The 23,957-nt window shown below is 37.2% G+C and overlaps 2 protein-coding genes across 2 annotated transcripts; both read left to right on the forward strand.

Annotated features, from left to right (window-relative positions):
* Positions 1-3,215: 3,215 nt before the first annotated feature.
* HOXD4 (homeobox D4) lies at positions 3,216-4,438 on the forward strand. The gene is made up of 2 exons (XM_018558079.1): positions 3,216-3,774; positions 4,106-4,438. The coding sequence occupies exons 1-2, from the start codon at positions 3,375-3,377 to the stop codon at positions 4,405-4,407; spliced, it is 702 nt and encodes a 233-aa protein (XP_018413581.1). The 5' UTR covers positions 3,216-3,374; the 3' UTR covers positions 4,408-4,438.
* A 3,367-nt stretch (positions 4,439-7,805) lies between these two features.
* HOXD3 (homeobox D3) lies at positions 7,806-19,463 on the forward strand. Its single transcript, XM_018558072.1, has 4 exons — positions 7,806-7,933; positions 12,926-13,006; positions 16,727-17,243; positions 18,326-19,463. Exons 3-4 carry the CDS (start codon positions 16,757-16,759, stop codon positions 19,072-19,074), a joined length of 1,236 nt encoding a protein of 411 aa, XP_018413574.1. The 5' UTR covers positions 7,806-7,933; positions 12,926-13,006; positions 16,727-16,756; the 3' UTR covers positions 19,075-19,463.
* The last annotated feature ends 4,494 nt before the right edge of the window (positions 19,464-23,957 follow it).

A 23,957-nucleotide genomic window follows, 5' to 3' on the forward strand; every position in this document is an offset into this window, starting at 1 on the left:
ACATTATTGTGAATAGATGATGGCTTGTGTTGTTTAATTTTATTGTCTACATGTGACTACCGACTTACATGTTGACAAGCAGTCAAGTGTTTGAAATTTTCTCTAATAAGATCAACGGTTTCTGGATGTAGCTGATGGAGTTTTATACGGATATTACTCAGTATATAAACATTTACCACATCTTTATTTTTTACTTTGTCGTTTAATGCTTTGGTTATCCCAATGTATTTAAATAGAATATATTGTTTATATGAAATGACCGAGGTTATTTATTTAAGTTTAGTAAGTAGTGTGCCTGCAAGAGCTTTAGTAAATGGTGTGCATGCAAGATCATAGATGGAAATAGCTCCTCAAACAGGACTTTCCACCAACTCATTTTCTTATTTAAGAGATATTTTTGCTACTAAATAAATGATCCTCCGATGCATTATCATGCTAATTATAATCAGTCATTTTTTTTGCAATCCAGCATCAATATCTCTTCCTGCTTCTTAAAGCCCCCAAAAATATTTTTTTTTAGATCTAATGGCTTTTATGTCGCCAACATTAATTTCTCGTACATTTATAATACACACTGAATATAGTTTTTGTATGAAGCAGGCCACAGAAAAAGAAGGAAAGATCAAACACAGTTCTATGGGCGGTTGAGCAGGAGGTGAATATTTAACGCTTTTGTTCATCAATAACACTGTGGCTTTGACCTGTCTGAGCAAGTCTTGAGATAAGGTGAAATCCAGGTCACAACGTCTAACCAATATGAAAATGTGAACAAAATCCTATCTCTGTCTTTACTAACACTTATTTTGTTATGCATTTTTAGGGACACTTATGGAATTTAGTATATACTATCCATTATTTTAAGATTTGAGGTGCATTTTTTTATCCCTTTAAAAAAAAAAAAAAAAACATTTTTGACTAATAAAAGCGTACACAGTTTGACAGAAATCAATATAATTTTAAAAGACAGATGTCAATATAGTAAATTTCATGGATTTATACATGTATTTAAAATGAAAAAGTAATGAATTATTACTGAATATATAATTATTTTGTTCAGAAAAATTAAGTTATTAAACAAAATGTGGCTGTTACAATGTATAATCTAGTAGAAGGTGATAACAGGGGGACTTACCTTTTACAGAGGACTCAAAATGTTGGGCACATGGTGAAAGCAGTCTCCTTGGGTTTGGAGCTGTTTTAGCACAGAGGAGCTCAGCAAGTTTGCTCATGGGTCAGGAACAAATCGTGAACTTTTGTACTCCTCTGTGTGACTGTCGACCACGTAAAAATAATGAAACCTTGTGATATGTTTGCAAATGATTTCAAATGCCCTTTTGACCTGGACTTCACCATAAACGCTGCCACACTAATTTCTGAATATAGTCCAAAGGTTGGTTTCTCAGAAGAAACTTGACTGGTATGTAATACTTGACCCTTCCTGCATTTTGTATAGTTTTATTTATTTTATTCTCAACTAATTATGTTCTTATAATACAGAATGTGTTATATTTGTAAACCTAACGATTTGTTTAGCATGTAATGTTTGCACGTTGTGGCTGCATTTGAACCTTGCAGTTCTTCTTAAGAATTTTGGTTCGGTGACCTGTGAAGTCATCAGATGTCATGTGGGATTATGTTTTTATGTACAGGAAAAGAAACATATTGCATACAAGCAGTGATTTTATTTGTTTACTTATCCTCCTACAAGCTGAACCTTCTTCTTGGACCTGTCGATACAGAGTAGGTGCGGTGTGTTGAGGGACCTGATGTTATCTGGTCATCAAACCTGCAATCAGTATAGGTTTGACACTTTTACAACCTAGCTGCTGTCTTAATGGTTTGCACATTAAAAAGCAGCTGTATTCAAATGTAAAATCATAGTTATAATACATGGCATTTCCATATATAGATACCTTCATGCATGCATACATCATATAGCTACATTCTTGTTACAGTCATTTTTTTGTTATATCAGTTAACTTTTTTTTTTTTCTCTGACGTCCTAGTGTTTGATTTTGTTTGATTTTTACTGATCTTATTCCATCTGTCATGACACTATCCTGCAGACACTAGGTGATAAGTACCACATACACTTACACTAGGTAGAAGAACTGTTATTACGTTGTCTATATGTACCCTGTAGAACCGAATTTGTGTGGTGTTCACATAGTCACAGATTCGATTCTAGGGGAATATATGGTCGATGCAAAAACTTCGATTTGACTCATCTAGATTATGTAATATGAACATACTATACGGGAGGTAATAAGATGGGATTTTACTATAGATATTGACCATCCCGTCATTCATTTTCATAGTGGATCATATCAATATTCCATCTACTGTTAAAGGGATTATAGTTAAAATAAAATGTACAACCTCATAAAATAATTCTGCATGCTTAAACTATATGTGCCTTCTATGATCATGCTGTGTTATAAAAGTTATAAAATTACTTTTTTATTACCACTACACACACAGACACACAGACACACAGACACACACACACACACACACACACACACACACACACACACACACATTAATTTATTTTTATTTTATTTGTTTTCACTGTCAATAATTATCTTCTATGCATCTAACAATAAGCTCTAGCTTTGCAGTTCAATTCCACACAAAGGACCTATTAATACACTACTCCATTTACTTTTAAATATCAAATATTTCAGAGGTGTAAAAACTTTCTGTCTTAAATAGTCGTATTTGCAGATTAACTACTTATTTTTTTATTGCCCCCTTGTATTATTTTCCAATTTCAGCCTGCAAACAGTCAACCACGAGTTACTGATTGCCTGATTTTTTCAACCTGACTAGATTCTGGTAACTTTTGGATGACCCCTTGTAAGACAAAGCCAAGACAGGTCTATTGTACATGTTATGGTCCCCCTGATGTTCTCCTGACAATTTAAGATCTCTTTTTTTTTTTTCCATGGGACTCTAGCAGGAATGAAATAGGGTTTCTCAGCTTTAACATACATCAGATTTTAGATCAATGCAATGAAAAAATTGGAATCAGAATTTGACAGAAATTATATCAAGTGATTTTTGTTTATCTAAATGTAGCTATTTCACATAAATCACGTAACCTTTTTTTTTTATTGTATCTTAAAAATCTGTGATTAAGAAAAGAGTGGGGGCGTGTTCTCATAATGATCCAATTAAATCAATATTATTTTGTTATTTTCTGAAAATTATGAGGTACAATTAAATCCAGTGATAAAGTTTCTGCCCTGCGATTGGCTGGCGAGGTCACGTGGCCACCTAACTTTATTCAGTTGACAGCAAGTAGGAGGGCTTTATGGAGGCAGAAAAAAGACAACACCAGAAAAATTAGTATTTTCTATCCTCAGAAATTAATGGCCATGAGTTCGTATATGGTAAACTCTAAGTATGTGGATCCTAAATTTCCTCCTTGCGAGGAATATTTACAGAACAGCTACCTAGCAGAGCAAGGCTCTGAATTCTACAGCTCCCCGCAGGGCTCTGACTATCAGCACCAAGCAATCTACTCCCGGCCAAACTATAGCGAAGACTCCTTCAGCTGTAGCCAGGCACAGGGCTCTGCATTGCAGCCTCGGGGTCATGGGCAGGACCAAAGCGGACCACAGAACCACTGCCCTGCTTCAGAGGACCACTGCCCACCTCCTGTCCCGGTCTCCAGACCCTGCACTCAACAGCAGCACCCCAAAAATGGGAGCCTCTCCAAGCAGCCTGCCATAGTGTACCCCTGGATGAAGAAAGTCCACGTGAACTCAGGTAAGCCCCAGCATTTGCTCAAACACTGCTTACTTGGAAGCTGCTGAAAATATTATTTATGGACTTTTAAACCTGGGAAGCCATTACACTCATCATAAATTTTTATGGTTGAGGGAATAGGCCGTTGGCCATGTGGCTTTGTTTTTTCAGCTCAGTACCAAACTCCATCTTAAACGTGTGTGCATGAATTAAGCAGATATCCATATATATTGTAAAGACTGCAGTGCACGTTTCTCTCTCTCTCTCTCTCTCTTTCTTGTGACTATTTGTATTGACCAGTGAACTGCAGATTTTTTACACAATTTCTCTTATTTTATTTTATTTTTCCCAGTCAATCCAAATTACACCGGAGGGGAACCCAAGCGATCCAGGACAGCATACACCAGGCAGCAAGTTCTGGAACTGGAAAAAGAATTTCATTTTAACAGGTACCTGACCAGGCGTCGTAGGATAGAAATCGCCCACAGTTTGTGCCTTTCTGAGCGCCAGATCAAAATCTGGTTCCAGAACAGAAGGATGAAATGGAAGAAAGACCACAAACTGCCCAATACAAAAGGAAGATCTTCCTCCGCTCCTTCTCAGAACGTGCACACTGTTACTAAGGACCATCAGACTGATTTGACCTCTTTATAGAAAAATTCGTTTTTTTTTCTAACTTTTTATTCTTCCCTATCAAGCTGTGATTGCCCAAAATATTGACAGTACTTCCTAAATTCAGCATTTTAAGCCTGTGGCTTTCATACCATTTCACAGGACTCTCAAACTCGCTTATTGGCACCAAGCTTACAATAATTCCTTCTTGGACATTTCCACAATTCGACTGTCTCCTTTGTATATTGCTCTGGACACTGTTTGATGAACATATTTTTTTGTGTTTATTTACATCAGGAAGACATCACAAAGAAAGCAGTGGAATTGTATCTTAGGTAAACTCCAATTCTGTATGTATGTTGTTTTACTGTACAGGGCAGCATTGGGTTAACAAGGAAATGAGAGAGGGAGAGAGCAAGTTAGTGGTTTCTTAAAGCATAAATGTGGAGACCATATGGGCACCCTGTGCCATTATTTCGTTATTATTCTTTGTTACTGCCAGTATGGAACACTCTCTACCAAAATACAAAAAAAGGGTATAAAATAAACGGGTTATTTTATTTGTAAAGTTAATTCACGTATTTATTTAATAAGAAGCTATCTAACATGTTAAAAAAATATAAAAAATAACAAAAAAATATTCCAATACCAAATATTCAGGAAGGACAGGAAGATAGATGTTTCTGAATTAATTTTTATGGAGGGAAAATACTGGCTTCCACATTTTTAAGAGTACATAATTATGACTGTTTTTAGAATTAGGTTACATGACAATGGCTATTACATAGTTTTATGTGTTTGATCACATTTTGTAGCTACTGTCCTTTTGGGTTTTCAGTAAACAAGAGGAATGTGTAAAAAAAATGTTATTTTTATGGGAGAATTCCCACCACCCCAAAAAAACTCAGAGACAAGAGATGTACATTTACATTGTAGCATATATTTTTTGTATTATTATTTTTGTGTTGGTAATGTATGTTCACACTTAAAACAAAACTGTTATTTGAATGTATTTCACTTCGTAGATTCAGTCTTCCAAGAGGTGCGGTAGGAAAAAAAAAATAATGACCATTGTAAAAAAAAAAAATATTTATCCTTCAAATAAGAAAGAAAAAAAAATGTATTTTATGCTATACTTTTTTCAGGTGACGGTTTTATGTGAAAATGTTATACATATTTTATTGGAATGTAAAACGAAGGTCACACTCTTCCCAGGTCAAAACAATAGAAAGGTGATGGCAGATACATTTTTACTCTTCGTTTTTTTTCTTAAATAAACTTACACTTTAAAAATTCGACCACTGAATTTGGTTTGATGATATTTTTTTAATTGTTTTTGTTTGAGATTTGATGGTGTGAGGGAAAACAAAAATTACGGTGTTAATGGCCATCTTTGAAATAGGTATCACATGCTTGATATTAGCATCCCCTGAAATAAAATATATGTCAAGCAAACAGAAGCACAAGACAGGAAGCTGAGTTTACAAGGAGTATGTTAGGAATTCTTATCTAGGATGACTAGAATTCGCAGTCTAACGGCTGATAACATAACCAGAAGCAGAGTGTATTCTTTGTTCTGTCTTGGACTGAGGTCCTGTTCTCAGGCTATACACAGCAATAGTTGACTAGACGTCCAGATATTAAAGATGGCTTTTCTATGTATTAAGACCATTGTGTCTATGACAATAAAAGCACACAATTCATAGTGGGAAGATGTAGCTTCACGTTGTGAGAGAGAAAAGGTATTTTTTTTACTGAAGTTCGGTTCGCAGGTTCATCTGGAGGACAAATTTTCTATGCGATTAGTTGTATTTCAGCCGGGAGAGCTGACCTCTAAACCCTTGACCTTTCGGACCTTAACTCCCTATTTTAGACCTAGGAGCCTTTTACATTCAGTATTTGTATAAGCCCTCTTTGTACAACTTTTCACAGTCGTATGAATGGGCTCATTGGCTGCTCCAGGTATCAATTCGCAAAGCCAAATTAATAATTATCCTGTATTTTCAAAAATATGCATTACATCTTCTAATAGAGGGTGATAGCTGGGTATAAATAAATGCAAGGGCCAAATACTGTATCCTACCAAAAATTGAGACACAGTTCCCCTATAAATCCTCCTTAGTGATTGTATAAAAGCCCTGGTCTTTGTGTTTTGGGATCTCACCCAGCATTATAGGTGCTAAATGGGAATTTCTGGTTATGGATAAAATAGCTGCAAAAACCCGTTCTGACTCCATCCAATTTCATGTCAATGCCTCTCTTCATATTTGAAATGTAATTTCCCTATGTGCATACTCGCTTCTGACTGCAAATATGAAATATAAGAAGGGGGGAGGGGGGAGGGGGCTGTATAATCAGAGAACACATGTATGTGTGGAGCTTTGTGTGTGATGAATGTATGTACCTATGGATGTGTGCTTACTGGTACATGGATGAGGTAAGTACATACAAAGCAAGGATGTGTATACATATTTTATATATGTTTGTTTATACATGTAACAATATGAAACACATAAAGACATCTTAAAACTTAATTAATGTGGTGCATAGCTTGAACTGCAATATTACTGCAATTGATATAATTTGTTTCTTCAACTTCTACTGTCATTTTTGTGTGTGTGTTATTTAACTAATACAAATGAAGCCATGTCTTATAAGCCTAGATTTATTATTTAGAGGCATATTTACACCACCCCTTCACCAACACACACACACACACAGCACCCCCCACCCCCTCCCCCATCCACAATATCCAATATACCAGCATTGAGTACCCACCTTAGGTAAGACTGGAATGTCTTTGTTCGTGGGTAAAGTCAGCTGGGACTCTACCTGCCCTGCATAGCTTCTTATAACTATGTAGAACATACTGTGCTGAAGAAACCAATGCACAAACTTTATTGGGTACAGCTCAACTTTGGTTCAATGAATAAATAAAAAGACAATATGAGCAAACTCCACTCAGGGGTACCAGAGTAGAAGTGATAGGGCACATTTGAAGAAAAAAAAAACTGGAAATGAATGGCACTTTGAGTAGGCATGTAGTGTGTGTAGCAGATATGGCTGTGTGCTGTCTAATGGCTCCTCCTCTGCTACTAACAATACATCAATAAAATTCTGTGTATTATATCACCACTAGTCGTTATGAAAAGAATGAAGGGAAGGCTGAGTCAATAGCAAACAGCTCCCACTGTACAGTACAGTAAATCAGGATTTTTCAATGCAGAGCTTCAGAGGTTTCCAGCCATCTTGCAAGGCTTCCCATTGATTTTGTAAACACAGAGGCAGCACAGGGTGCTCTAGAAATGTTCCTAACATGTTCAATATCAAAGTGGATGGAAGATGCCAAGAATAGGTTTCTTCAACTCCTGACCCACGTGATCCACGAAATAATTAATTCAGCACGTCCCTTAAGAAACACAGCGTCGTCATTAATTTGCCAAGCAAAGGACTCTATCAGACTTGAAAACTGAAGAGATCCCAAGAATATTATATACAAAGAGAGCAGTCTGTATACTCTGCACTCCTACTATCTCTTTGATAGCTGAAGAAAAGAGATCTTTGGTGGGTATGTCTTGATTATTTTATTTCTCTCAGATATTTTCTAATAGAACTTAGCTGTCATATCTTTGATAAATAGGAGCCTTTGCTGCTTCCTTGCTGTACTCACAAGTCGACATAGGCTGATTTAGTGACCTTTGTTTCAGAATGCTTAGGGTTTATAAGAAAATTAGGATGATGTATGCAACTGCTCTCTGAGTTCTGCTTGGGGATAGCTTGGGCAGTAAAGGGAATTGAAAGGATTTACTTAGATTTGTATGAGGGCTGAAATGGCTCAGATTTAGTGGATGCCTTGGGTTTTCTTGGGAACAATACTGACTGTCAGGGCATCTGCTGCCTATTCTTAAAACAGTGAGAAAGGGCCCTGAACTTCTTTTCAGGCTTAGGTCGTAAATTTTATCTTGCGTCATAATAGAATGGGTACAGCATAGAGCTGAAATTTTACCCAAGGCAAGCGTTAACACATAATGATTTCCGAGTGTGCCTTTAAACTCCGCCATAGTCATTACTATTACACTTAAAATGGATAATTTTCGCCTGGACAAGACCATTTATCCCCACCATTTGGAGCAATCTATAACAGCAAATGGATATTTACTGATCCGCCTGTGTCTCACTGTAGAACGTGGAGAGACATCAGTTGGAACCTATTACTTATTTACTAACATTCAACTATGACACTATCTGCTTTTTATTTTATTTTTTTTGTAAATAGGTTAATATTCACCGATTGGCATAGGTGGTGTTGCTTGGCTCATTGGAAATGTACCTAAAATATTCATGTTTTTCTTCTGTTGTCCTGAATTGTGTACATCTTGGTATGTGTATTTAATACTGTACTGTTACTGTATTAATATTATGCTTTACTGTCGCTTTATTCCAATACTGTACAGAATAGGGTGCATATTTTTAACATGTACATATTTTTGTTTATTAAATGTAAAAAAACAAAACAAAACACGAAGTTTAGTGGGTAAATGTAAAATATAGGAAAGCCAGGGTTTAGGAAAAATGATCGAGTCTATACTAATAGCATTTATTTCCTAGATGTAGCAATGGACGTTTTATCAGTTGACAATTGCCCAAGTTGTTGTTATAAATCACAGTAAGTAATTCCTGAAAGGGTGCTAGTCTGCTGGGGGCCGGCCGAGAGCCGTAAATCTCCCACTTTTATTGCCCTATGAACATATGCTGCGGTTGACTTGCTGTGGATCCACTCCTTGAATTAGATTACACTAAAGATACATTCTCACGACCGGGAAAGAAAAATAACATATAAATATATTTCTTTTTCTTTCCACGTTCACTCAGCTGGACGCTGTTCTTGTATACAGTCCACCCTGGTCTAGTGTAATCACATTGTAATGTAACTTTTTTTGCTATATGGTTACATTGGACTGTGCTGTTTGATAATATTGTGTACATCTTATGTTCTTAATTTAAGTTTACCAAAATGAAAATGCAAACATGTTACCAAATGATTAGTGTCTTTGATCCCGGGTAACATAAGAGGAGCACGCTTCTTATACTCTGTTTATGTTTATTTGCTCGGTTCAAGATTATTCTTTTTAAGACGAGAAAAATGCAAAGCGCAAATCAATATATATTTATTGGATAACCATACATAACAAAAAACAAAAAACAAAGAAATAGCAGTCAACAAAATATTTTTATTGGGTGATATATTGATGATATTTCTTAAATGATACTTTATTGATAACAGATACCAAAGAAGAAACAATGTATTGTATGTAATATCCGTTTTCTTATCCGTTTTTTAATTCTGTAATGTCATTTTTTCAATTATTATTACCTGTTATTGCTGTAATTAAATCGGAATATAGTGCAATAATGACAAATATTGTCAGTACATCGGAACTAAGCCACTATTAAAGTAAACCCATTGCAAATACACTCTTGTAAAAAAGCATGCTGTTTTCTTAGGAAATGGGCAGATTTGGGTTGTTTTATGCAAATAATACTGGTACATCCATGAAAAATCTACATAATGTGGTATGCCATATATCTTGGCATCAAATGAAAGCCAGAACAGCTGAGAACTGTAACAAAATTTGGGTCTGGTTGGAATGATATAGGTTAAAAAACACAGCCTGGGGGTATGTAGCAAGGTATAGAGATCACGTGAACAAATAGGTTTAAATTTTAAGGCAGTGCCTATACTTGTGATTATAAAGGCACTTTACTTACATCATCAATCCGAACTTGGTGCCTCGTTCAAATAAAAAATACAATTGACCCACTCTTAATTTGGCCACGCTGGTGGATTTAAATATTATGAGAAGTTCATTGCCCTCACTTTAATTGGTAGGTGAGTGCTAGCCTGCACCCCACTCTATCGGGAATACTGTGCTCTGCTACTGTAGGTGGAAATGTCTGCAAAACCGCAAGATCAGGGTTAGGACAGACTGTTCCACACAGACAAAGGGTGAAGGATATATCATAGCTCCTGCACATACAGCCACAGAGGCTGAAGAAGCCAGGTTTATGATAAATTGATACACAGGTAAGATCTTGCATGACAAACGGAAGCCTTTGAACGAATCGTTGTATGGAGCCTTTATCAAGCTATGCTATAAAGATTTATTGTGTTTTCAGTATTTTTAAGCATGTGGGACTTTACTTGAAAAAGAAAAAAGCAATGTGGGTTCCAATAAACATTTTGACATTATTAGACCAGGTATATATAGTGTACATTCATGAACGGTACAATTAATGCACGATAATTGCTTTATTATTGCCGTTATCCATTTTATTTGCATTGGAGGGTTACCATTATAAATATATGCATGGTATGTATAGGTACACATTATATTATACTAGGTATGGATCTCATTGAAATAAATTCTCCTTTTGCCTCTGTCAAAGTAAGATTGAACACCACATTAACAGAGTGTCTTGGGCTATTGGGCTTGGAACAGACAGGCTGATTTATGTATATTTACAGTCAATTTAATGTTAATGCCACTTCTATAGGCACGATTTTCCAAAGCCATGTATGCACTTATATAGGTGATATATGCTTACGTTTTTATATTTTCACACTTTTATTTGGCATTAATTGTCAATAATATCTTTATTTTCTCAAAAACTGTTCTGAATAACAGAGGGCATAGATCCATAGGAACTGGAATTCTTGTACTAAATCCTGACATGACTCTCTACTTTTTCCACTTCTTTTAAATATTATGTAATATGTCCCAGCGTGTTCTCTATATGTGCATTCTTTGTAACCTAGGTTTAGGAAGCTTGACCTACCTGAAAATTGATCTAGTTTTTAGCTGAACCCAAATCTCACATCCAGATACTTGTGTCCGTATGCTTTTTTTTTTTTTGTGTAAAACAACCCAAATATTCCTTATTTTTCCTCTATTTCATAACTTTTGCTGTTGTGTCAGATAATTTGGCACCCAGCTATTGAAGAAAATGCACCATTTTGGCTATTCATTGAGAAAGCGCTTACACTTTACAATTAATGGATCTTTTATAGACAAGCCTCAGCCGAAGAAAAATCATTTTTAAGGCCTCCAACCCGAATAAGCCAATTGTAGGGCACAGTACATACCTTTAAAGTCCTGCACATTAATATGGAAGAGAGAGGGAGGTTACCTGTAACATTTTATTCAAGTCAGTGGCCATTTCTGCTCCTTTGTTTGCCCTCCAGCTCATGCCAGGCCATGTAAATCACATTAGTGAGGAAACGTTTCATTTCATTTCACCACAACCCCAAAATGTTATTAATATTCACAGTAATGAACACACTACTTGTTTTAAACCACTGATAACTTTAATACATCGCCCTCTTTTTGTCACGTTAGCGTCATCAAAAAGCATTCATTTTTTTTCTCATCTTGCACATACTCCTAATGATCCTGATGCTGATTTTTAGATGCATACATCTCATTCCCATTAGCGCCCACAGATAGGCGCAATTCTTGCGACATTTCCTTCAGTATGGAGTAAGCTGGAGATACCTACCTTGGAGCAGATCATACATCTGTACTTGATGTAGAAAGATCAAGAACGCTCCTTAGCGCTGCAGTAACGCAACAATTTTCCTTCTTTTGCAACGCATCTGGTTACAATAGAAACTCTACAGATACACAATCTGACAATAGAAACTCTATGGATTGATAATCTGAGAGTCACGTGAATACCGAATACATGACATAAGATGATATTGGACCTGCCTTGTCCCAGGTACCCCGTACAATCGCGCTGCTCTGTATCACCCGGCTCTTCATACAATCTCATTTAGCCTTGAAAATCGCTGCTTCATGGCGGGATTGGGCTGTGATAATGAGGATTTGGAGGAAAGTTGTTAGTGTTCTTCTGCTCAGAGCTACTGCGGGCTGTTCAGTTGGTTGTTCATTAAGCGGTGAGTTATTACTATACAAGCCAAAGGTCATTGGAATGGCTTATGGTAGCTAGATTTGTCTCTTATGTGGCCTAGCTTGTCTTTGTGTGAGATCCATAGAAGGACTTTAGTCGACACATTTAAAATTGTTATAGAAAGATACATTACAGGAGCAAGCCTTGATATTTATGTATTGCCTGTTGGCTATTTTGACCGTTATTATGCATTCATATCAGGATGATAATGTATTTGGAGTTCTATCAGCGTTTTTCTGTTTCTCATCTGCACTTCTTTTGCTCAGAATCTATATGAATGAATACTGCTGGTGACATATAAAATGACCAGTATGGATAACATTGTCGTTAAATGCTTTGATATAGTTTAGGACAGTTCCTATGTTGTAGGGCTATTGGCAGTTTTATAGGAAATAAGTGTCATCCTATCTGTGTATATAGCTAGAGCACATGGAATATCATTCATAGACAAACAAGGGTCTGAAATTCTTTTTTGCAAGGGAAGGATAATGCACTGTGTGCAACTAAGCCGATTTTACTCCTCATCTTTTTTAGATAATGTCTGTTAAAAATAAATCTCAATAATACACATATTTTTCATATTTTGCAGCTCGTTTGGGACCGGAAGGAATAGGACAGGCCGTTATCTCAAGAAGGTCAGATACAAAACCTGAGCAAGGAGGGCACAACGGTAAGTAGCCATTATAATGTACCTATTACGGAGCCAAATGCGTAATCTGAACCATGCAGGTATTTTTAAGAGGTTTTGGGTAACCTATATGCCCCTCTTTCTGTGGTGCAACTGCAAGCCCAATGGTGCCACCCCCATCTGTGCAGGAACTACTTGACCCATCATTTACCGTCATATTTTTTTTTGTGCAACAACTGTAAGCGACATCATGCCCTCCTGCTAGCTGTGGAGGAACTGCAAATTGCATCATGCCTTCCAAGCTCTTGTCCCATCACCTCCCTTATATCCGTAAGGAACAACAAGTCGCTTCAGTCCCTACTATCCATGGAAGAACTGCAAGATGCATTTCTTCCCAGCTCTAGAGGAACTACAGCCCCAACCTGCCATTAGTGGTGGAACTACAAGTTCCATAATGTTCCACTTTGCTGTGCTTGGTGGAGTTTGTATTTCCTGCCTCAGATATGCGGATCATAAGTTGATCTTGTCTATAACGTAGTAATTCCTGGATAACAATGGACACACATTTACTATGGCAAATTATTGAACATGCACATACCTATAAATCAGCAAACATCATTTATAGCACTATAATAATAAATATCACCCAACATATAATATAATGATGATCGTAACATTAATAGGACGACAAGGAAATATGATAAATATCTGCAGCAACACAGTGTGCAATGATCATTGAGGGATCTTATGGTAGAACGTTCGGAGTCTACAAATATGTGTAGATACAATCTCCAGACAGAACCCATTTTATATATATATTCCCATAATTCACATGTGAACCCAGATTATTCAGCGAGTGAGCAGGCTGCTGATAACAGAGATATCCCGAGGAAATATATCCAAATAGACCAGTGACATAGTATCAACATCCTCCACTTTATGATGTGACCATTCCCATGATGTGTGTTCCAAGAGCCAGAAAATAATTATTCCTTTAAGAAGAGTTTGACCAGAATTTCCTCCAGATTTTCCCCTTTTTTTTTAAATCCGCATTTTTTTAATCCATAAGAAGGTGGCAGAGGTTTGTCCGCGTCCTGCTAAAGGCAAGTTCTCCGAACAAACTGCCCAGGCCACCTTTTATAATTCTGCTCAACAGGCTTGTAAAAGGGAAAAATTTGCGGAGTAGGGGATTCTTTTCTGGTCTTCCTCCTACGCTCGGCCTATTTTACATTTGTGAAAGTTCTGGGGATGTTGTCCCCCTCCTCGCAGAAGCCTTCCCTACCCCAGCAGTCATAAATTTCTCTCCAAACCCCAATGACAGGTGCATTGATATGCTCTGTGTGGACACTGCCTGCTTAATAATCAAAAGCCTGCTTGCGCATGCAATTTCTATTTAACGTGGGCCATGCAATGTGTGCTTGTAACAAGGAACAAACTTAAGGCAGAGAAGCTATATAAACAAGTTTTTTTTTTAACATGTTGCTTTGTTGTTTGTGCAACTTTAAAACTATGGAACTTATGGCAGTGGGGTAGATGGAAGCCCCTGGCTAAATGTAAAATAAAACATAGCATTTTATATTGTCACCCTATGGTGCTCCAAGGCATTGTGGATAGAGGCGAGAGAGGGGGTTCAGTCCTGAAAGAGCTTTCAGTCTGTATGAAATCAGCATTTATCAGATAATTTATCATTTCTACACAAAGATTATATTTCTTAGTATGTTTCTGTTGTATGTTTAGCAATGTGTATTTCATTAACACACAACAGCTCTGGAATATCTTTTCTTGTGCCGTTAAGAGATGAACCTCAATACGTTTGCCCTTTGTCCAAGTGATTTATTGCACGTTGCTTCTTATTTAGGTTCAAGCAGAGTTCAGAAACAGTTGGATCTTTCTGAAAAAGAATAAGCCTCTTGCAGGCTGTTACTAAACATAATTCTATGTATAAGGCATTCTAGAATCGCAGTAGATTGTTTGTCGTGTGTTGTGCTGCTGTGAACAATGTGCTAGAAAGCAATCTATAGCTGATAGTGTCTTCAAGCAACATGATCAATTCATACCATTCACTACTGAAGTCCAGCTTAATTTATTCCACGGTGGCTAGATGATGTCACCCTGATCATTTATAATATCCTTCTGTATTATTTTGCACATCAGACCACAGTGTTTACATTCTCTTCTTCTTACTGTAAGCCAAATTGTATCCAATGACCTTAAACACCACGTTGCCAATAATCAGTTTAATGTTGTGGATCAGGGTACTTACTACACAAAACTTTCAGGAATACACACAGTTGGTGGACTTATTTGCAGATTTAGTCATTAATCCAAGTGGGAGGGAATAGCTGGTTGAAAAAGACACTAAATAAAAGCTGAATTGCACTTCTGATCATTTATATGAAATATACTAATAATGCAAAGTGCAACTTTCATTATATTTTATAGTTTATTTGATTAAACTATACTGTTTGTGTAATTGCTTTCCATTTTTCTTCAGTCGTTATGCTAATATGGACAAGATAATAAATCTTGTGATATTGGCAATGGTGCCACTATTTAAACAATTACTGTCACAACATGCACTGCTATACCTTGCAGTGAAAATACACAACACATGCAGTTTAGCTGCTATTTCTTATAAAAGGCATCAAATAATTACATTTTACAAAAGCTGACATAGCGTTTTTTCCCCCCTCAAGTGGATCAAACACAAGGATGTTGAATAGAAGTAGTTATATTTTAACTGGAGGAGTTACAAGGCCCAGCTTACAAAGGACATAGGACAAAGTTTTTCAAGTTCTGAATGTAGTTCAATCCATCATGGCATATACAGCTCACACAGGCTGCAGGGTGGTGGGGCAAGTTAATCTTTATCCAAATTTTTAGGCATGTCAGGTCTAAGCGTTTTAAAAATATTACAAAACATATCTTCATCCAGAGATTGATGCCTTGTTGGTCACCCTTGAGAAAAGGGATTTAATAGCTGTTGAAAGACAGAGGGAAACATATTAATACCCCAAGCAAATCCATTTTATCCAGAGCAGTGTGTGTACACATAACACTTCCAGTTTGCCATTGCAGGATTTCCTGTCAGAAAATAAAACTTTTCATGGAGTAAAACACAGAAAAGCTAATAGAATGAAAAGGCCTAGCTGGCCGCACTGTTTGGTTATGTAATTAAACAACCCTAGGCCTATATATAGTAGTAAGCTCAGTACTGTGAGCATTTATGTGGGATGTACAACAGCCAAGTCAAGTCACTTATTATTGTTTAGTTGCACTCCAAGCATATTTGTGTATGTCCTCTCACTGTATGAATATTAATTGATGTAACTACAGCTAAAAATGTTCTTGTTGTATTAAGGTTGTATACATTTGTATGCCATATATAAAAAATAAAAATTTGCCCCAAATTTGTTTCTTTATGAGACTTTCATGTCACACAAAAATACTGAGTTACTATAGAAGTAGAACCAGGACCAATTGTGTGCAAGCAAAAAATCCATGTGCACCTTATTTAATACTCTACTCTACTGCTTTAGTAATCAACCCCAATACATTTAGAGCTACACTTAGAACCTATGTTCCTGTGCACACAGCACACTGCAGGCAAATCTGTTTCAAGGGATGCTAAGCTTACTAGACTTTTTCTGCATGCTTTGCCCAATTGATTATTACCCCAATGTTTCAATGTTCATGAGCTTGTAATTTGTTTACTTTATTTTACAGATTTAATTGGTAACAAAATGTACTTTTTATCCTTAGGGGTGGACGAAAAAGTGACAGAAGAGGTCCATGCTCATTGATAAGGGTGTGAGCTCCCTATCACTGAGAGAAAGCAGGATGCAGAAAACAGCTTACTATGAGAACTCTGGACTTTTCAGTGGTTACACATATGCCAAGCCTGAGTCCTATAGCTACAACTCCAGTCACCAGCCTTACTCCCAGTCCAGTCTAGAGAATGATTATCCAAGCTCAGCTTGTTCAATCCAACCATCTGCTATCAGGCCCCCAAACCATAAGACTAGTGATATAAGTGGCAGCTGCATGAGGACATCTTCTAATCAAAATGCCAGCCAGACAACCAATATGAATGACCAGCCTCACCAAGCTCCATCTTTACCACCATCCTCACCCAGCCATGGCAATACCTCAACACAGAAAAAAAGCAAATCCTCCAATGCATCCAACTCCTCCCAGGGTACCATGAGTAAGCAGATCTTCCCATGGATGAAGGAATCGAGACAAAATACAAAGCAGAAAAATTCCAGCACCCCTCCAGGTATATTTCTCTGTTTCATAGACTGTTCTATGAAGTGGCCAAAAAAAAAAGGAACCTCTAGGCCCAGTGCAGGGGAGACTGATATTTTTGTTGTGATGGATTGTGATCAACTCAAGCTGGTTTCAACAAACCACAGAATAACCCATTCTCTTTTACAACTTGCTAATGATAATGTTAAAGTTCCCTACATATGTATTGTAATAGATGAATGGCGACTGAATTCTTTGAGGAATTTGTATGATGGAAACCACAAATTGTATAGACCTTATATCTGCATGCATTACAGTTCTTTCCATGATAAGAACAAAATGTAAATATCACATGGTACCTCAACAGAATAGTCAGGTCAGATACCCAGCAATTCTGAATCTCTACATACAGATAACAGCACTTACTACTGGGCAGACCCTAAGCACTAGCCTTACATTTGAGACATCAATTGGCCTTCTATGCATTCTAAAATGTGGAAAAATGTATGGCATGTGGGAGAGTGTCAGAGAGGCAGTGATGAAACCCATTTGATTTAGAAGACAGATGGTAGACTTATGTATTTCTACAATGTGTGTGCATAGCTACTCATCAGGCCTAATATATAGATCTATATATAGATCTATATATAGATGTCTATATATTTTATATTGTGAGTTTAAATATATTACACTGTATAATGAAGGTAGAAAATAAGCAGACATTTTGGTCACAGGAATGCCCTTTATATTCTAAAATCCTCCAGTTTCAGTTCTTAATAGTCAGTATATTTGAAATGATTGCAGCTGAAACCTTCTCTGGTCCAACTGAACATAAAATTACCCATAAACGTATCATTATACCCCCATCCTCAATTTGTAAAGGCTCTGTTCGTGCTTAAAGTTGGGAGATGGTTGAAGATGATCCATGATAGATGATTCAATACGGTTAACCATTAACTTTGTACTTACACAATGCACATAGTTGAAGGGACACCACAGCAGCATCTCTGTGGCACCAGCTAAATGTGTATGGGGTGTTGTGAACCGAACTTCTGTATGTTTTATGTATCTATGCGTTCAAATCGTAACTTTGTGCCTTTATTTCCATTCCAGGAGACAACTGTGAGGAAAAGAGCCCCACCGGCCCTGCTTCCAAGAGAGTGCGGACCGCGTACACCAGCGCCCAACTGGTGGAACTGGAAAAAGAATTCCACTTCAACCGCTACCTGTGTCGCCCACGCAGGGTGGAAATGGCCAACCTGCTGAACCTGACGGAGCGCCAGATCAAGATCTGGTTCCAGAACCGAAGAATGAAGTACAAGAAGGACCAGAAAGCCAAGGGGATCATGCACTCTCCAGGGGGCCAGTCTCCAGACCGCAGCCCAACACTAAGTGGCTCCAGCCACGTCGGATATTCTAGCCAACTGCCCACCGTTAATAGCCTCAGCTACGACGCCCCGTCGCCAACATCGTTTGCCAAATCCCAGCAAAACATGTACGGGCTGGCTGCCTACACAGCCCCTTTGAGCAGCTGTTTGCCCCAGCAGAAAAGATACCCTGGTGCAGAGTATGACCATCACACCATGCAGAGCAACAGCGGCTTTGTCAATCCCAATTTGCAGGGCAGCCCTGTTTATGTTGGAGGGAACTTTGTTGATTCCATGCCAGCTTCTGGTCCTATGTTTAATGTCGGTCATCTTTCTCACCCGTCATCTGCCAGTGTGGACTACAGCTGCGCTGCACAGATTCCAGGCAACCATCACCATGGACCTTGTGACCCCCATCCCACATACACAGACCTAACTTCTCATCACACGACTCAGGGAAGGATGCAAGAAGCTCCCAAACTGACACATTTGTAACTACAAGTGCGACTTCCAGACAGGGAGAGAGAAAGAGAAGCTAACTGTAACTCCTTTTAAATTACCTCACTTTTTTCTGAAAGAAATTGTTAATGTATCTTATTATTCTGAGTGCCAACAGCTTAAAGGAATGGTCTACCCTAAAGCAGCTCTATTCCTTTCAGCGACTCGTATAGTTCTAGGAAAAGGGACCCTAGTCTTATAAGCATGACAGTGCAATAACTGCGAAGCAAGGCACAAAAAAAAAAACAAAAAACATTTAATGATGTACTTGAAGGTAAGTCTGCTAGAATTTAGTATTAGCCAGTGTCATGCAAAAGTTTTTTTTTTTTTTTTGACCAAATGGATATGAAGGGGACGTGACTTGCATATGAACTTTTTTTTTTTTTGCTTATTATTTATGAATATTTTTGTGATGTCGGAAATGCAAATAAGTAACATGTATTTATTTTATTATATCTTGAGCAAACATTTCTTTGTTATTATTTTTTAGCCATTATTTATCCTCGTCTTAATGTATTTATGTGAATAAGTGAATTTTGCCGAGAATAACTTGGAAGAATGATTTACGTCCATTGTGGTCACCTTGCCACCTCTTTGCATTTACGGTGTGTACTAGATGGAAATGTAATCCTGAACAATAGTGACTGGTGTTTGTAGGGACAGTGTTTCACAATGGGCATTTTACATTTTGAAAAGTTATTTTTTTTAATTGTCTAGTACCATTCCAGCAGTATTTAGAATAAAAAATATATCTGAACTGTAGTGTATCTGTTTCAGTAGTCCAGTCAACTAGAAAGTGAAATTTTTTTTCTATTGCCCAAATGCAAGCTGCATAATAGGACCATGCTTTTTTTTTGTCAAAGCCACAATCAAATGTCTTGATAGTTAATATTTTATTTTTAAAAAAATCTGTGAGGAGTCTTTTTAAATTTTTACGTGTCTACAGTACCACCTCTTCACATGTCTGCTTGGTTCATAGTTTGTGTGGCTTTCATTGTTATTCTTAAAGGACAATTTGTATATTAGATGTACATTTGGAATTCAAAGTGTAACAATTTTAGAGAAAAAGCAGAAAAAAGGAGGAAAAAAAAGAAAAAAAAAACAAAAACGACAATCACCATGTAAAAAAAAAACATCAGTAGCCCAGTGTTTTCAAGTTGATCAAAACATTCTTGGGAAGGGCTTTTTTTAAACAATGAAATTTCGTTTACAGGGTATGATCTACAGTATTATGTAGGGTTAATATAATAATAATAATAATAGTTATACAAATGATTTATTTTATTTATGACATTGGCTGATCTCTGGTGACAGTTGACTCGCAATGTATTGCTTTATAAGGGAGGTTGAGATAATTGAACAGCCCACTAAGATTCATTATTTTGTACTCAAAGCAATCCTCTTCCTACGCATTCCTGTTTGTTTGGCAAACTAACATAACTCCTACTCCTAGCCGTGAAAGGAGATCAGATTCCCGGCCAGCGAATATCTGACCCCTCGTGTTCTACACACAAGAATACATAGGCAATGAGCACTCCAAAAACCACCAAATGAGCCCCCAGTAAGAGCTGTTTATTGTTTTCTGATTAAGTTCAAGCTGCAGGGAGAGCAAAGAAAACACACTGTACAGTTGCAACGCATTAAATTATCCCAATAAAGTGGAATTTACAATTATGTGAAATATCTGTTTCTTTATTATATGCATTAGCATTGGGAAGTATGTAATTAGGTTAAGTGTATGCAGGCAGCTTATGTGCCAGGTAGAATGCAACGCGGTGTCCTGATTTTGAAGCTAATTAAAACACCCAACTCTGCTAGAGGGACCAGCCGGCCTGGCAGTCCTCCTTGGAGTGGCAGGGACATGGTTAAATCTGCTGGTTCCAACGCTGTGAAAGGCTCAGTAAGCTCATCTCAGCATCTGAGCCATGTACTGAACAACAACATCCTACACACTACAAGGGCAAAGAATGCAGTGTGTGGGAGAGCAGCCCTCCCTTTCAGCCAATTGATTAACTATACTCTCCCAACCACAAATGTGGTTTCCAATCCATACTTGCAAAATATGACAATAAACAAACATTTTTAAATACCTGCTTTGTTAGAATACCAATTAATCACCCTTTGTAGTGCAGCAGTGTGGTGTTGTGCAGTGATATGGCCCAAAGCCTGTTTGTTTCTAGATCAAGCTATACCTCCTTTTTGTGGTTTGCAGCAATGAGCCCCTGCTACATTACTTACAGAGAGATGTACTATTTAAGCAGAGTGTATTCACGTAGGAGATACCTTAAAACATATTGCACTAGTATTTAATGGCCCTACACTAGGCTGCAGTGCAAGTGCTTAGGACATAAAGTGCCTCTCAACCAGAAGCAAATCAATTCAAACTGTGTTAAGAAAAGAAAAAGAAAACATTGATTTATTTTATTGGATTGCTCAGGAAAACCTCAGGATTCACAGCCTCAGTTTAACCCTATCAAATCTGGGAGAATAAGGTACTCAAATCGTTGGATTACTGGGCTGAGAGATGTAGAATTCTTTGCCATCACTGCAGTGCATGGCTAAAGAAACCACCACAGCCTTTCCCCAGTCATGGACATCTTGCATGTCACAGATGGCTTCAAAAATTCCAGTCTCTTTCTTCAATAGACACCCATCTCTGGGAATAGGAAGAAAGCACGGCTCCTGCCGCCATTTTGAGAAATGCTTGTGTCAGGGGTTCCTTTATCCTCTAACACACAGAGGCCCTTCTTCCATCCTCAGTCCCTCCTTTCCCAGCAAATGGCTACTATTTAAGACCAGAGGCTAACTAATCGCTAACCTTTCTCCTAAACACACTACAGCTCCTAGTATTGTGTGATCACTTTTCAAGATGAATGGGATTTCACCTCACAAACTGGACATGTTATCTTACAACATTTAAGAAGAAAAATCACATTTTAAAGGTCTTACCTGCACACACACTCTTTAAATTAAAATCACCAATGAAGCATTATATTAATCCAATTGTTCTCCTTATGTAAATCTGAAATGTTAACGTGATACCTATTTACTATAAATTGCTATATTACTATATATTTTAACACAGAATAATATTATGTTTATAAACTGTTTGAGCAATTTTCAGATTAAATTTAGAAATCAGTAATATTTTTTAGAGAAGCCAGATAACACCACATAAATCAAACAAATACAACACCACATAGACTTGGATATGCATATTGGTAATATTATTTCAGTGCTTTTCCTATCATTAGGATGATGATGATGATTATTAGTAATGTATAATTAAACCCACACTGCCAGTCAAAGTGTCATTGGCATTGATTTACTAAGAGCAGAGGCTACTCACTTTGCAATGTTCATATTCACTTAGCAAAGTGCATGTTCACATAGTTTAGCAAATAAGCTGAAGCTGTGTTCACTCTGAGTGCCCATTCATGTGCAAGGGAAATGAAAATAAAATGTTTGGTTGTATATGATTGGATGATTGAAGTAAACACAGCTTCAACTTATTCACAAAATCAACATTCACTTTACAATGGAAACACGTGCTTGGCAAAGCAAAACATCTTTATTCCTTTGGTAAATCACTCCCATGTTGTGGGCTGATATGAGATTCAGGGTGCTGCATGTGTTGCTTCAATAAAACAATAAAATGTTACAGACTGTACGTATTTTCTATTTAGGCCACAATGCAGTGTTATCATTGGCGTCATACACAATACAGCTCTGCCAGAACTTTATTTGTATTCTTACATGAATATTATTATGAATAATAATTATCATCATAATCATAATAATGATATTCTGTACATGCACATGACTATAAGAAATGTACTATACATATATGCAAGCTTTTTTTCTGGCCCAAAAGTTCTGGCAAAAATAATCAGTTTCCGCCGCTTGTATTTAGAGGCATTTAGATGCATAATCACATATGCATAAAATTCTCATTCCATTCCTTGCTCTGTTTTCAATGTAATTTAATTGTTTGGACTTCATTTATTTGCGTACGCATGTGTTTACATACATATGGGCACAGCATTTTTGTACCCGTATGCAGATTTATCTATTTTGTGTTACGGACCTGAACGCAGCGCATGTTTACGCATCTGTGTGCATGTCCCCATTGAAAACAATACACCTGCTTTCCAATCTGTAAATAAAAAGCAATGTGCATTTTTTTCCAGCCATGTGCATGTGACTTTAAAGCCATGTAAGGATTTATCTATTAAAATTGGATTGGATACAGCTAGTCAGTGGCACAGTGCATCAGTGTCACCAAGGAAAGTCTGACCTAGCAAAATTATTGGGAGTTTGCTTCCTTTTCTTTCTGGGTGTAATCTAACTGCACTTAGCATAGCAATCAATGAACAAAATAAACGAGGAGGCAAAGGAAGGCTGACGAAAAACTCTACATTTTAGCCTGGGTCCATGCTAGCAGGAGGGAGAGAGGTCTAAGTAATAAGAGATAATTTGCACAGCAGTAGTTAGGCATTAGGAATGATTTAGATAATCTTTTCCAAACACCCAATAAGCTGAGCAATGGAATGACTGCACGGCTTTGCAGATAAGCTTTAGTGATTTACAGCTCATGACTGGGAAGTATTGGAGGAAATTATAGACATGAGGCTGATATTCAGACTATTCAAAATGCCCAGCGAGCCTCTGGAATGAGTGCAGTGAGAATTCTTCAGATGCTTTGGATCATCACAGGAGCTGGATCATAAATAAAGGTTCCCATACATGGTTTTGAGTGGTTAAATAACTATTAATTAGAATGCAAATTACCAAAGTATGGCTAATTCAAATGAGCAGAGCGCAGTAACCCCTAGTGACCTAACTGAAATTGCCTTTTTTTGCTACGATTGCTCTAAACT

The sequence above is a fragment of the Nanorana parkeri genome, unplaced genomic scaffold, assembly GCF_000935625.1.
Source record: "Nanorana parkeri isolate BGI_ZX_2015 unplaced genomic scaffold, ASM93562v1 scaffold319, whole genome shotgun sequence".
In the NCBI taxonomy this organism is placed as follows: Eukaryota; Metazoa; Chordata; class Amphibia; order Anura; family Dicroglossidae; genus Nanorana; species Nanorana parkeri.

What these genes read in the sequence shown, in the direction of transcription:
- HOXD4 (XM_018558079.1), top strand. Translation starts at nt 3,375, where the DNA reads ATGGCCATGAGTTCGTATATGGTAAACTCTAAGTATGTGGATCCTAAA. An exon ending in GAAAGTCCACGTGAACTCAG is followed by an intron (nt 3,775 to 4,105) that starts GTAAGCCCCAGC and finishes TATTTTTCCCAG; the next exon opens with TCAATCCAAATTACACCGGA.
- HOXD3 (XM_018558072.1), top strand. Translation starts at nt 16,757, where the DNA reads ATGCTCATTGATAAGGGTGTGAGCTCCCTATCACTGAGAGAAAGCAGG. An exon ending in AAATTCCAGCACCCCTCCAG is followed by an intron (nt 17,244 to 18,325) that starts GTATATTTCTCT and finishes TTTCCATTCCAG; the next exon opens with GAGACAACTGTGAGGAAAAG.